This window comes from Haliaeetus leucocephalus, unplaced genomic scaffold (assembly GCF_000737465.1).
Source record: "Haliaeetus leucocephalus isolate CR32 unplaced genomic scaffold, Haliaeetus_leucocephalus-4.0 Scaffold339, whole genome shotgun sequence".
NCBI lineage: Eukaryota > Metazoa > Chordata > Aves > Accipitriformes > Accipitridae > Haliaeetus > Haliaeetus leucocephalus.
The window spans coordinates 20,422,238-20,437,508 of record NW_010972775.1 but is presented as its reverse complement, the minus strand read 5'-3'; the positions used below and the strand labels follow the sequence as shown (position 1 = coordinate 20,437,508).

General features: G+C 48.6%; 1 protein-coding gene across 1 annotated transcript in view; it reads right to left on the bottom strand.

The window, feature by feature from the left end:
• Positions 1-4,294: 4,294 nt before the first annotated feature.
• Positions 4,295-15,271, bottom strand: part of LRRK1 (leucine-rich repeat kinase 1) — a 77,386-nt gene continuing 66,409 nt past the window's right edge. The window contains exons 29-33 of the mRNA XM_010572051.1: positions 14,472-14,589; positions 13,005-13,121; positions 7,123-7,958; positions 6,439-6,540; positions 4,295-4,520 (exon numbers count right to left, since the gene is read on the bottom strand). Coding sequence (XP_010570353.1) covers positions 4,343-4,520; positions 6,439-6,540; positions 7,123-7,958; positions 13,005-13,121; positions 14,472-14,589 — 1,351 coding nt within the window. The 3' untranslated portion in view covers positions 4,295-4,342. The remainder of the gene's footprint in view (positions 4,521-6,438; positions 6,541-7,122; positions 7,959-13,004; positions 13,122-14,471; positions 14,590-15,271) is intronic.

The following is a 15,271-nucleotide window of genomic DNA, read 5'->3' as shown; positions in this document are numbered from 1 at the left end:
GAAGAGCTGCCCGGGCCGTCAGGCAGGGGTGATCGCAGGGTGTTTTAATGCTCGTGCTGGTTTTTGGCAGCAGCATGGTGTTATGGCACAAGTGAAGGGGAGCAGGAACCAGCCTGGGCAGCAGCCCCCCACGCCTTCGCCGCTCCGGCCGGCTCAAGCCCTGCCCACGCTGCCAGACGCTGGCTGGGGGAGCTGCTGCAGAAGAGCTGGTCTGCTCAAGGGATGGGGAAAATAAAGTCCTGCTTTTAGTTCCTAATCATGCTGCAAGGTTAGAAAATATAATTGGATTTGCCACCTTTCCTATCCTGCTGTCTGATGCCCAGCTGCCGTTCCCAGTCTCTGGAGCATCCCGGCTTCTGCAGAGCTGCCGCTTTCGGGTGCCATGGCAGCATCAGCCCCAGGTGCAGGGCACCTATTTTCTGCCAAGGTTATTTTGTCCAACCAGGACTAGAGAAAAGTTTAATACTGTTAAATTGTCCTTTCCATGGCTTTCTTTGCAAGGCAATGCCTGGATTAGCCAGAGGGATGTGTCCAGTGATGAGACCCAAAGGGTGTAATCCCATCAGCTGGGTCCTCGAGCAGCGGGGTGGGACCGGGGTGCTCTGGGAGCTGTTGCAGGGGTTTGGGCCCAATCCTGCACTGCTGCCCAGGGCAATGTGAGCAACGGGACAAAGAACTGGCCCTTCTTTCATTTTTCTAGTAGAATTAGCTTTAATGTTGTCCCATTTTCCTGCACACTGAGGAGTCTGTTGGTTTTGGACAGCCCCGGGCTGGCAGGGTCAGTGTGCCCACAGTGCTGAGGGGGGTTGTGCTGGGTCCGCAAAATGCCCTGAGTGAGCACCAGCACATGGGGCCTCGGAGGAGGGGTACGACCAGCAGTTTGCATCCATCATGTCTGCCCTTCCCTCCCCCCGCTCCCCCCAAAAAAACCCCAAACATTCAAGCTTTGCCCTGAGCTCCACTGGGACCCAAGTACTGGGTACAGCAATCGTTCTCTGTTCCAGGGCCTGACCCTGCATCCCGCTCACTGCACCGATGCCAGCAGAGAAACAGCCAAAACCAGGACTAGTAATCACTGTCCAGATGGTAATTATTTTTATTTCTTTTAAAGCAGGTCAAGGACAGCTGAGCACTTCAGGGAAGAACCCAGGGGTGCTCCCTGCTCGCCGACTGGGGGTTTGGGCAGCCGTGGCTGAGTGGGAGCTCCAGTGCTGCCGCCAGCTCAGTTAATCCGGGTGGCAGCGGGTCCTGTGCATCTCGCTGCTTCCTCGGTGAGTAACGGCCTCGGCACCCACCTCCCTCCCACTGCCAGTGTGGGGGGTTAATCTCATCTGAGAGCATCCGTTTCCCTCCCAGCACCAAGCCCTTTCCGTGTGCTCCTGCTGCTCCGAGACAGGCTGGGGAGGACCTGACACTGGCAAAATAAAACTAAGCTGCTTTCTCCTCTCTCCTCGGTCAGCTGAAGGGATACACACACACCCCCCAGGCCCCTGCTCAGGCTTATTTTTAGGAGCTGAACTAAAATAGTGAGGACTGTGATATACACAGCTATCCCGGGCCAAGTGCTGCTAACAGGGATTTTAATCACCAGTGTCTGGGGTTCAGGCAGCCCCTTGCTTCTGGGTTTTGGGGGCTTTTCCTGCCTTTGGCCCTGACCCCATCCCTTTCCCCAGGCATGGATGACAGCGGGATGGATGACACCCCTCACTCGTACCTGCCATCAGTCCGTCCAGGAGCAGAACAAGTTTTGCTGGTGAGAGGGTTGGGAATGAACATTGAAATCTCAATGAAACTGTCTGAACTGGTGGGGGTTTTTGGGGATTTTTTGTTTTTAATTTCAGTTTATTTTTGCCCCCAGGGATTTATTCCCGCAGCACGTGCGTTGCTTACTTAATGGAGCCTTGTGTTAACAAGGTTTCAGGTTTGCTGAAGGGGAGGGATTTTGTCCTGCTTCCAGGGTAGCAGCATTCAGGCTTTCAGTCGCTTTTGGGAACCGACCCCATTCCCAGGAGGTTTCAGGGCACACTCCTGTCCTTGGGGCAGAGACCTCTCATGCCACCACGCAGCGACATTTGCTTCTCTCCCTCCCCCTCTTCCCTGACCATCCTGACCCAGCTGGTGATGGTGGCGGCAGGGTTTTTGGCGCAGGGATGTTTCGGTGCGTCTGGAGGAGGGTGCGCGCAATGGCTGTGTGCAATCCCGGCACAAGCAGAACAAAGCCCCTTTTGTGGTGGGGCCTCAGCTGGTGCCCACCGAAGGTTTGGGAGAGGCTCCGGCTGACCTCTGTGGGTGCTGGGGAGCCCGCAGGGGGCACAGCCCCACGCTGGCTTTGGAAGCAGCATGGTAAGCAAGATATTCTGCTCGAGAGGGATGACAAAGAACTGCTGTGGCTCCTCCAGATAGTGTTTTCTTCAAAAAAATCTGCAAGGCTGAATGATGGTACAAGCTGTTTTATAGCCCCTGTTGGGGCTTCAAGGATCAGAAAATAGTACACGCATGTAAAAGGGGTCTGGCACCCAGAGTAGGCGCCTGTGGGATGGTTAAACCCCAACTCAGGTGATGGGTGTGTGGGCAGGCACGTGCTGCTTTGGGTGATGCAGCAGGACGGGAAGTAGGTGACACAGTTTCAGGGAAATGCAGTTAATTAGCCCTGACACAGATACAGCTATTTCACAGCTAAGCTTGAGTCAGGATAAACTCTTGGGGCAGCTGTGAAAATGTCTGTCAAATGGCAGTAGCAGTGAAGGGCTGAGCCACCTCTTCCCCATGCCCGAGACAACAGGCAGCAGAGCTTGTCCTGGCGAGGGAGAGCAAACCAGGGCACAGTGGTGCTGCCACAGGAGCCACAGGGGGACGGAAACAGGTAAGGCCAGGTAAGGAGACAGACTGTACTTGTAAACCCGATTCAGGCTATGCCCATCAGGAGGACAAGCATTTTAATCAGACGCTGCAAACGCCAAACACCCTGCATACAGGCATGGGTTGCCAATAAAAAGCACCACCAATGCAGTGTCATTGTGGGGAAGAATCTGTTTATTTTAAGATACACTCTATTTCTGAAGAAGGATATTTTAGCAGCCTGCAACAGAAATGTGAACCAGAGGGTTAACCTGCCCATTCGGCCTTGGCCAGCCTTGCCGATGCTCACACAAGTTTCTTGGGATAGAAAAAAAAAAAGGTCCAAAATTTGAACTGTACACCTTTTTACAGGGTGCTTAGCCAGGCTCACTTTTTACACTGCTGTACATGCTTGGGATAACTAAGTGCCATTACATTCAGAGCCAATACATCATCCCAGGCCACTAATGAAGATAAAATAAAAGCTGTGGTGATCAGAAGCTGCACAGACACACAGGCAAATTAAGCTTATTGTGTTCCTGATACTCCAGAGTGCATTTACCAAGAGGAAGAGGAGTGGAGCAAAGACAGTTTATAAACCTTCCTGGTCACAGGGCTCCCTTCTCTTACACCAGGAAGTATCTGTCAAACCGAGTGGCTTTGCTTTGTATCAATCAGCTCTATTTACAAGTGACTTTGCAACAGTGCAATTAAATAGCTCACTCACTCACTGAGATATTGTGCAGTATTATTGGCAGATTATTTTAGGCTCTCTCACAGTAATGCTGTACCACAATAGCTTTTAGGTACCAGAAATGCAGTGGCCAGCCAAAGCTTATTGCTGGTTCTTACACCTGGATGTCTCTACACAGCAGTCACAACGGGCTACACCTGAAGTAGCCTCTAACAAACTTGCAGGGATGTGGGTAGCAGCCCCGCAGCGCAGGGCTTCCAACGGATGCATTTCCCTCGGGAGCAGGGTGGATTAGCCTACAGTGAACCGCACCACCGGCCAGCAGGCAATGAGGACTATAACGTGCTCAGGCTCCCAGGAAAGAGCCTGCTGAGGTTAACAGAGCTCTCCCGGCTGACAATATACACTATAAAAGCAGCAGCAGCAGCCAGGGCATGCTGAAGGTGAGGAAGGAATTTAAAATGGGGAAGAAGAAACTGGAAACAGAGGCATGAGCAGACCTGCAGCCACCTCCACCTTCTGCTCTCGACTACTGCAGGGGAGCATGTGACAGAGCAAGAGAGCGGAGAGAGAGCCCAGCTCCCAGGCTCGTCCCTGCCCTGCTCACACCAGTTTCTTCAGTCCCCGAAAGCCCTGATGGGGCTCCAGCCATGGGAACCCCACAGTGCTCATTAGCAGCAAACCAGACGCACACTCCCCCCACGCACCCCTCGTCCCCTCCCTCTCCAGGGCTGTGTCATGGAGTCCAGGCGTGCTCAGAACAGGACCCTTCCATCTTTCGTTGAGCCTCCGTTCCCAGCACCACAAGCACTACCTTCTTTTTCGCATGCAGGTTTCAAGCCTTCCCAGCTCTTCGTAGGCCTGGTAGAAAACGTCAAAGTCTCTGGCACTCCAGCCCCTCCAGACAGCCAGGCACCACTCCATGTTTTCATTCTCAAAGCAGCACACAACTGTGTCCTTTGCTATGAGAGCAGCATCCACCAGCGTCCTGGGAAAAGAAGAACAGAGCAGAGAAGGGCATTACAGCGGAGAGCAGCTCTGCTAACACAGCACACTGTTGCTCATCTGGGATGCACTGACTCACAAGCTTTCCTTTCCAGCTACTGAATCTCTTTTTATAAGCTGCAAATCCTTGAGAAAGGAGAACATAACAAAGAGAGGGATCAGAAACTATGTCACGGCAAAAGCAAGTGGCTCAGTGACATGGGAAAAGATTTTTAAAGGGATTCAGGTGCCTAAACATGCAGGTGGGTGCTTAAGTCTGCTGTGACGTTTTGAAGTTGCTGTTAATCTCCCGATTTGCTAAATCCACAGACACTTTTGCCTGCTGCCAGCTGGGCATTTTCAAAACAGCTCCATCATGCCACAGCTAACAGGCTGCCAAGAGCTTCTGCAGCCTGAAATACAGTGTGGAAGTGGGATGGGGCCCAGCTCTGCCAGCTCAGGGTATGAGCCCTGAGTCCAGACCAGCAGGCATGGCTATGGCAACAGCCCAGGGATCCGCAAAGTTCGTGTAGGAGAAGTCTGCATGACAGCGTCATGTTGCATGTACTTTCCTTCATGGTCTCTGAGCACATTACCTGATCAAACAACAGTAGTTGAAGCTGGCCCTGCAGATACCCCAGAGGGAGGGGGCCAGGCAGAAGATGACATTTTTGTCCTTGTAGGGTTCAAGGGACAGGAGTCCAGCCCTTGCTGGGCTCTTTCTACCACTCTGATAGCTGATGGGGGAAGACCAGCCCCAAATTGTTTCCCCAGAAGGGCCCCTAGATGGGGAGAACTTGCAACAAGAGCTGTTCTTGGCAGCTGGTTTTTATCACAAACTGTTCCTAAGAAGCCACCTCCCTTCCCTCACCTCCCTACCCTGCTCTGCACTTGGAAAGGCTTAGAGGAGGCAGGCACTATCTGTTGGTCTTTATCCTGCTCTTAAAACAGGGTGAGTCAATGGCCACTGTGCCTGAACCAGCCACGCTGCACAGCAGCAAAGCAGGACAAGTCCGAGATGGCAGCGTCACTTTGCCTTAACTCCACACTTAATTTGGGTAAAGCAAAATCAACCTAAGAGTATCTGTGAACAATAAAGAGAATACTCCACTCCCAACTAACTAGTAAAGACACTCAGTTCACAAGTAGAGGGAATGGCAGGAGCACTTTGATCTCTTGTTGTGTTTGCCCAGTGGTAATAAATGATCATTTATAATCCTTAGCACTGCTTAACCTCCATTTGTTTGGACATAAATAGTACAATCCCAGACTGGTATTTAAGTGATCAGCAGGAACACCCCCATCTCTCTAGCAGCTATTTATTTACCTGGACTCTCGTTCACTGTATGAAACATTTTAAATTAATGCATATAACTGCTCTCCCCTGTGCTCCAGGAGCCTTCCCCTGGCCCGTCACTGCCGACAGCACAAAGGTGTTCATTTAGAGCCAGAACGTCAACCTGAGCCACGTGAATGCAGCCACAGACAAGCACTGCACTCTGCATAAATACACCTCTTGTTCTTAACGCAGGGCCTGAGTCTGCCAAGCTCTACCGCTCTTCTGTCAGGTGCCCTCAGAGCACCGGCAGTCAGCACCAGGCAGGATTAGACCGATGTTTATCGCATTGTGTAAGACGGTCCTGCCTGTCTCATTATGGGGGTACTTAGTCTTGGTGGCTTTTGGAGACCAGACCATGGTCGTGGTGCCCTCTCCTCACCATCTGTCGTGCTGTAAGAGTATGCACGTGCCTGGATGTACAACCAGCAACTGTGTCTCCTCTGGCTGGGACCTTCTCAGATGCTGCTGGAAGTCAAGAGGGAAGCTCCCAAGAGCCCCCAGAGCCTGCAGAACCACCCTCTGTCACCCAGTCCCCTTCTGCTCCTGGAGACTGGTGTGATGGGCACTACCCAGTCAGCCTCACCCGTAGGGAGCCAGTTCCCCAGCCTTCAGCACAGCGATCACTCTGCCCCGCTGGGTGCCGGATTCCTTCTCCAGTCCGATAACGATAATATCCCCTCCTCTCCTAGAAGAGAAGCGAGGGAGATGTTACATGTACTCAGCAATGGGGACTGCTGACAGCTGAGGAAGATCCATGCTGGATATCCATCCTCTCTGCTGCAATCCCTCCTGCAGTTACGCGACCTTTTGCAGGGAAGGGGGCACTGCAATGCCAGCAGGGCAACCTGAATCCACTACAGCAAGAGTCCTCGTGACAGAAAAAATCAGATTCCCAGTGCCTTCCATCAGCTCAACAGGAGGCAACAGGACTTGCCAGGGTTGCGTCTGAGCAAGGAAGCTGCCTGCTGTTCTTTGTTTCCTCAGTAGCTGGGGAAACAGGGCTTTGAGTCTTACCACCCACCTTCTCATTCTGCTGAAATCTGGCAGGACCTTAGATGTACCATTCTGCTCAGCACTAGGTATCTTTGAAAAGGAGTAGAAAATCAATGTACCATTGTACTGGGAACAAAATTTCTTAATGGTAACTTGATTTTCTGGCCAGGTGAACCATACTGGAATGCAAAAGCTCCTGAATTAGCCTGAACTAATCCCACATTCAGCCCAGGAGGGATTTTGACAAAGTTGCTTTGACAAGTGACCCACTTACCTGGGGATCCATATGAGGTCTTTTACTGGAAGAATCTTGACAGCTTGGAGATGCTGCATGTTGTCACCTGCAGGCATAGCATCGTGATCCAGGGAAGGCTTCAGCTCATGAAATTTGTCAGACTCCTCAAAATCTGTGGAGAGCAGTGCACTGGAAGAGCTCATGGGTGAGCTGGGTAGGCTGGAGGGGCATCGAGTTACCCTGTTAGGAGGCGAGGAGGAGTAGGAAGACACAGAGCAATAATCTGTGAGCGAGTCCTGGTGGTTTAGTATCTGGGTGCCAACCTCTGGGCTGTAGATAATGCTCATGTCCACCAGCGGGTTACTCTCTATCGCTTTGTGGTTTATAGGTGCCGTAGCTGGGATGGCTGCAGAAGGTTGTTGGATTGTAAACATGTCCCTGAGGGGGCTGCAGTCTCCGCAGAAGTAGCGCGCGCAGAGCTGGTAGGTGGTAACATGATACATCACCAGGAAGTTGCTTATATCATCCAGACACCACACCACCTCCTCCCCGTGACACTCAGAGTTGCAGGCAATGGATGTGATCACTGATGGCGGGCTGAAGGGCTCCAGCCTCCTGCTGATCTCCATTGTGCCACAGTCTATGATGAGGATGCCGGGGCCGTTGCTGTACCAGACCTCCGCTCCGCTGTTGGTGATCTCCATGGCCTTCACAGGGTACGGGTTCTGCCGGGGGTCGTCATCAGAAATGTTGAATTTGGACCTGTTTGCTGTGTGGGAGCACAGGTAGGAGCAGCTGTCCCCTGGGATGCCCTGGGACACTGAAAACACTGCTACAAGTCCATCCGACAAGCCAGCCAGCACCACATACGAGTTCTGCAAGAAAGAAAGCAGATTCACTATCCAGATTCTTCACTTCTCTGCAATATGAGAGCTTTCAATCCAAGAGGCTCTGGCTGCCTCTCACAATCCTGCAAGTACACTAGTAACTTACCCCAAATCACTCAGTGATAACAGCAACATAAAAAGAAGTCATTACATAGAAGCTGCTGCAGAGCCATACTCCTCTCACCCAGTATTACCTCTCTCTTTATTGGCAAGGGAGGACAGACAGACCTGGCAGCCTGCCCCAAAGGTTAACAAATTCAAGCTGGAGTATGTTCAGAAACAGCCATCATGATCCTAAGAATCCAGCTGTAGAAACCCGGCTCATTTCCAAAAAGGAGTAAAACTATTGCTATCAGTGTAGGTAGGAAAGGAATGGAAGAAATACAGTAAAAATTGAAAGAAGGGGAGGCAATCCTCTTGCAAAAAAGAGCATACAGTGATCGCTCTGCATCCGATGTCTGCTGCTTTGACAGCACCACTCCTCCCAGGGACGTGCTCTGTGTCTGGGATCCCTGGCAGCTCAGAGACATCCCAGCAAAGGGCACAGAAGCAGCAGCAGTCCAGCAAAGCAGCTGCCAAGTGCCATGAACAATTCTGCAGGTAGTTAAAAACCTGCCCCTAAATGTACAGATGTGTTGGCTGCAGGAGCCATGGCTGACACCGAGCTCCGGTGCTGCACTCTGCAGCACTGCTGCGATGGATACCATCACGTCCCGCGGACAGGAGCTGGTGAGAAGGCCACAGCTTGACGGATCTCTGACTCCTCCAGCTCATCACAGCGGTGTAAATTGCTGTTAAACACACTGGGAAATGGATCTCTTGGGAACAAAACTCCCCATGACCTCGGGTCTGTACCAGAAACTCTCCCATCTGTGAAGCAGATAAAACAATACCTACCTCAAAGGCCTTTCCACTTCCTCCCCGTGGAGCAATAAATTCTAAAAAAAGACCCTTTGCCCAGGGCTCTTTTGCTTTTGTTACAATCTGGCCGGACTAAGCAAAGCAAAACGAACAGAACCAGACAGAGCACCGCCAGCTGAACTGACACAGCCTCACCCCTCCGCAGTCCAGCCGTGGCAGAAAGCCCTGCCTCCCGGCGTGCCCGGGACGCCAGCAACGCTGCCTGCCTCTGCGAGATGGGACGGGGACTCGGCATCACCCCTTGCTGCTCATAAATTAAGGGAAAGCCTGTGCCCTTCCAGGGATCTTGGCTGTGCCAGCCCTGGAAGATAGCCCCCAGACTGCTTAAGTCCGCAGAGGCCAAAATCAGTATCTTGAATAGCTCCCAGATATCAAGGGGCAGACAGCATAGAGGTAAGTACTAGTTTAATTGATACTACTGTTTCCAAGGCTCATTAAGAGTCTTGGACAAAAAGACACTATCTGCATACAAAGTATGAGTAAAACCATGAGTATACTGAGCCCATATGACTAATCCAAATCACAGCAGAATTTTACTGTAATGGGAAAAACTAGGGAAGCAAGTGGAAAGTTGTGAAATGGGACTTGGACTTTAACTCAGTCCAGTCCCAATTCTCTAACCACTAATTAAAAGAAACCCAAATGGCCTGCAGTGTTCGGTGCCATGTCCCCGCTGCCATGTGGATCTGGTGCAAAGACTCCTGGATATGGGTTTGCCAGGGAGTTGCATTGATAGGTTGGAACGTGGCATGAAGCTTTGCACAAGCTGGGTTTTGGGTTACTTTTTCTTTGGAAAGGAGTTCAATTATTTAAAACAGAACAAAACAAAGCAGAACAGCCCACATTGATGGAAATGGTCCAACTTTTTCAGTCCAAAGGACCCTGCACAATAGGTATTTCTTACTAAAAATGGAAAATTTAAATTGAAATGGCAACATCTGAAATTAACTGTAATATGGGTATGTTAACCTGAACTGCTCCTAGTGTGACACAGGACACTATTAAAGTCTTCAGAGATCTCCATAATTTTATCTCATTTGATTTGAAAATGCTGAATTATCCAAGCATAGTCTTAACAAAAAATATTTTTCTTTCTTTGATTAGCACCAGCTACTGCAGAACAGAATCCAGATTCCACTTTGGGTTCCATAGGCCAAATCTCCCCAGCACTGAGCAATCGGCACCATAACCAGGCAAAGCTGCATCAGTGATCCCCACCCAGCTTTACCAGTAATACTGACTCTGCCAAATCCTAGCCTGTCTGGAAAAGCACAATGGTGGATGCAAATCTGGAAGATATTTTATGCTTTGGGGCTTGGCTGTTGGGACCTGTCTGTATCCAGCCACTGTTGTTATCTCTCTGTTTAAGAAACGAGGAGTAGGAACTCAAAAGCAGAGAAATGCCCTCAACCTGCCATCCCTTGCCTGACTGAGACAAGGGAGTGACCTGACCCATTTCAAAGAAGACTATGGCAAAGGCCACCCACCCACGGGTGCCACCGGCTCACCAGACTTTATTAGGTGCTGGTGCAGCCGGGCAGCGAGGCAAAACTCTCCGAATCAGGGTATTACAACAGTGACCAAAGGCAGGCAGGGCAGCAGCCTCCAGAAACCTTAAGTAACTTTCTCAGAATTCATTTTCAACATTTGGGCTCCACAAAGAGCCAACAAAAACACACAGCAACAAAACTGCATTTGAAGTCTCCGTCCTGCCAGAAGTCCTGCTGTGCCAGGGAGGAAGGCCTCTGAGCGGGGCTGTGACGGTATGTGATGTGCAGGAGATGAGCTGGCTCCAGACATCCTGTCCTCGCAGCTGAGGACACTGCAAGGCTCGGAGCCGCCGGGTTGGCTGCTGTGAGCAGGTTAAAAAAAAATACAGCCCTCGGCACCACGGCCTCGGTCACCTCCTCCTCTCTTCCCCGCATGGTCTGGCACTGCTGGCAGTGAACGCCATGGCAGGCTGCAGCCTTTAAATGCAGCTTTTGTTTTCATGCGTTCCAGGTTTTTGCAAGAGGCCAGAGGCTTGCACCCATTCAGATTTCTCTCTCCCTCAACATCTTTTTGTAAGAATGCTGCAAACCAATTCAGAAAGCATCTTGTTTTGCTCTTTTTAACCTGTTTGTTTGGCTTTTTTCTGAAAGGGAATTTACTGAGAATTTTATTGTTTGCCAAAACCAGTGATATTGCTGACAGAAAGCATGCAACAAAAAAGCTTAAATTGTACAAGACTTTTCCTTGGCGGCTGAGTTTTGGATTCTGGGCCCCTCTCTGCTGCTTTTAAATTTCCATGATGCTTCCTTTGGATGAGAAACCAAGTTTTGGAAACTATTTCTTTTGGATCAGTCTTCCCAAGGCAGTCATAAAGAATTCCCCTTCCCAGCAACATCCCTCGGCAATTCTCTGACTGCAAGTTTCCTCACATCTCATCAGTTAAAGGCTTTCTTCCCAGGGAAGTGCAAGCAATTCTCTTCTCCACTGGACAATAATGACTATGTGATAACTGTGATACAGCTCACTGCACTGTACAGTGAGTTTGACAAGTGTAAGCTTTCCACTTAGCTTTTTTGGAAGAACTGGCCGTTTCAGTTTCTTGCCAACCTGGTCTGCACATCCCTATGGCTGCTGCTCTGGCTATTTCACTGCCAAACTCATTCACAGAAAGGAGAGAGGAAAAAGTAAGTCCAATAAACTAAGAAGGAGTGCGCCGAAGGGATGTGGATTTCTGGAAGGTTGGGTAGGGTCGGGGGAGGAAGGGAGGTGTCTAGACTCAATATTACTATTGTAGGGCCTGGCATTATTTATGACATTTTCTAGGCAAGCCACAAACTGAAAATAGAAACCAGGAGACATAAAGCCACTCGTAACCCCTGAGGAATGGCTTTGCAAGCTGTATGACAGTGGAAAAGCTGAAAGTGAAAGACTCATTCGACTGTCCTGGACAAAACCTCAGGCAGCATGAAAAAGAAATTTGCCCTACACATCAGAAATGAAACTCCACGGTGGAGAAATGCTGCAGGTCTGGGAGCCAAAGAAAGCCGACAGATGCAGCCTCCCGGCGGGTGAAATTTATTCCTGTGCCAATTTTAGATCTATGCCCTATTTCAGTTGTACTTACATGCTTGGAAGTGAAGCGGTACACCTTACACTAACCATCTGCTTCAGATTCAGTTTGCAGCGACGCACCAGTCCAAGCAAATGAGCCAGAAATGGACAATAATGCAGAACAGGCATTTGGTACAAAACAGCTCCACTGTCACTCCGAGAGCTGCTCCATATTGAGCTTTTAGACACATACCAGTCTGCTGGCATTTGCAAAAACTACACAGCTACCCATAATGTTGGAACATAATTATATGTTTTTACTTGAGGTGGCTGTAAGCAAACAGGAGGCAATTTAGCCCAAAACCAGTTTTTATACATCTCCCAAGACTTGTCCGCAATAGGCAGTCATGTCAGATTTCTCTTGCCAGTACCTGGATGTTAGCAATTCCAGAACTAAACAGATAGCATATAACTTCTGTTATTACCTGTAAGAGTAATTACCGTATTATCTGTAACAGCTGTATTACCCATAAGAGCTATATTATCTAAGTGTTCTCATTCAAAACCAAAAAAAGAAATGTGGCTGAGCCTAGGAAATATTTCAAGATGATTGTGCACACAAATGACAGCATGCACACACACCAAGAAAAGAGCGGGTACAAGAGCTAGGATATACCCAAGTCCTGCATTAGCAGTTAACAAATCTCTATTCTAATTATTGTTTCATGTCCTCTCTACTTTGCTTGATCAGCCTAAACCTTGTCTTCCAGTGATGTGGAAACACAGCTGGAAAACTTCCTTGCAGAAGAATTTGATCTATTTTGACTATTTTCCCAGCAGGCTTGGAGGTGCCAGCTTTGGTCCCCTGACTCAGGCTCCTGCATACACCTCTGTCTTCTGGCAGAGGCACAAAGACCTGGAAACCTTCTCCTCGCACTGCCAAAATGTTCCTGGGCATTGCAAAGTCCTTCACCACTAGCTAGTGACAAGCCATGCAAACCCTGGCAGCTTGGCCCGGCAGCAGACGGCTTAGTCTCACTGATGCCCCTTTTCCTTTACGTTCCTCCTTACCTTTTTGACAACAGGCATTACTAGAAAGCAGCTCACAGTAGCAGGAGTGTCTAAACCCTTCTGTGGAGTCTTTAGAGGACACATGCCCTGCAACCCATACACAGAAATCTTCTGGTCCTGTAAAAGAGCACATAAAATTCTATACATTTCATTCATCTTCCATGCTTTTCATACTTTGATACCCAAACAAGATAAAATTGGTTCCAAAACCAGTTTTAACTTGTATTTTTTCATACCCAAAGCCTGGATTTCAATTTGTTTTCCCTGGAGAGCATTTGCCCTGTCTGTGGGTAGAAAGCAGGTACTGCCTTCCCCAGAATGAGCTGTGGACAATATATGCACTATCCAAAAGCCACCAAAATCACTGCTGTAGGTGTTTTAATACAACATCTTAAAGTACCATTTGACAACCCTGACTGCACAAATCCAAAATGTGCCAGGACAACTGAAACACGTTGTATGTTATTCTGCATTAATAAGTCAATTCAAGGAAAACTAGTATTACATTGTATGTGGAATTACACCTGCTCTACGCCTCATAAATCTACTAAACTGACAGAGCACCCAGTTTGGGGAATAGCAACACATTTCATTTTGATCAAAAAGGTGGAAATACAATGCTTTAAGATTTTTAAATTTTAATTTTTCTATACTTCTTGTTATGAAAAAAATAGAAATATTTGAACTTTACCTCTATTTGGGAACAAAAAGAGACAAAATATCTTATTTTCCTACGGGGGAAAAAAGATCTATATTCTCACTCAGTTACAGCATCCATACTAGGGTGGAGTGAATTAACCAACACAATTAACCAACACAAATTATTTATTCAGCAAGTGTGGCCTTTCTGCCCCACTCTGAAACACTGAACTTCAGGAATGTTTCAATTTGCCTCAGCTATTTTTTGTTTGGTTTGTGTCAAACAATTGTGTCAGAACTGGCTGACACTTAACACAGCCCTTTTTGATGGGCGGACAGGGGCTCTGAGGGATAAATGAGCCATGCTCTCTCACTCTTATCTTTTTAGCTACAGTTTTCCACAGTGAACACAAAACTTGGGTACCCATTTCCCACCAACTTTCAAATCCCTCAGGCCTCTTTCAAAACCCCACCCTTAAACGCATGGTTTCTTTCACTGCTTCCCTTTATCGCTTACAGATAAGGCCATTTCCCAGAAGAAACCCTGGGTACAGATACGCTACAATCTGGAGAGTTTCGCCTCGGAAAGCCGAGGTTCCCACGATCGCTTTGAACACCAGGAGGCACGATTTTGATCTAGATATCAGCTATGTAACAGGTAGAAACAATACACCCGGAGACAGCAGATGCAGTCACACTGCTCATCTGAGACGCCCATTGTCTCAAACACTCTCAGCTTTACTAATTTAATAGGCTCTTTCTCTTCATTTTTGTCTCTTCTAACGAGGCCCCTCTTGAATGGGGCACTGAAGTGCAGACAAGACTCACCTCAGTGGCAGCCCAGAGGGCATTCTGAAATTTTAGTTGGCAGCATAGCTTCATTCCTGGGCAACTCATCCTCTCCACTTCTATGACTCCTTTCTCTGGATTCACCACCGTGTAGTTTCTGAAAGGAGCAAATAACAATTTCCTATAGCCAACTTTCAGCCTGCAAACTGCTACAGGACGGCACTCAGCACTTCTGGGCAAGATGTATCGTGACTGTCCAGATGTGGATGATGCTGCAAGGCTCTCCACCTCTCCAAATAGTCTTTGTAAAGGAAGAGAAATACAGATGTGCCACAGCTCTTCCTCAGGGGGCAGATATGCAACTGCTTCTGTGAAAATTTAAAGTCAGCCATCTGACTTTGCATGGAAATGGATTAGGAGAACTTAACATGGTCTGTTACTATAATACAGCTGTGAGACAAATAGCTCCAGCTGAATAGCAGTAATTAATAGCTGGGAGGTCTTAGCCCATCTTGCCCATTAGGTTCTCAAGAGAATATGTGCTCATTCTCCAAGTTCACTGCCTCAGTATTATCTGGCTTCATTACTTATTCTAGTATATAAACAGAAGAGCGTGATTCTTCCAAATAAGAGCAAAGATCTGTAATCGGATAAAATAATTTATAAATATGACTAATTAATATTTTTGTAACTAAAACAGTTTCGTTTGTTTGGGGTTTGGGGAAGTTTACTGGGTTTGGGTGTTTGAACAATAACTGGATATTCACAACCACATCTGTGAGCCCCAGATGTTTTACCAACTGTGGCACAAGCACTTACACATCCTGAAATCTGTTACA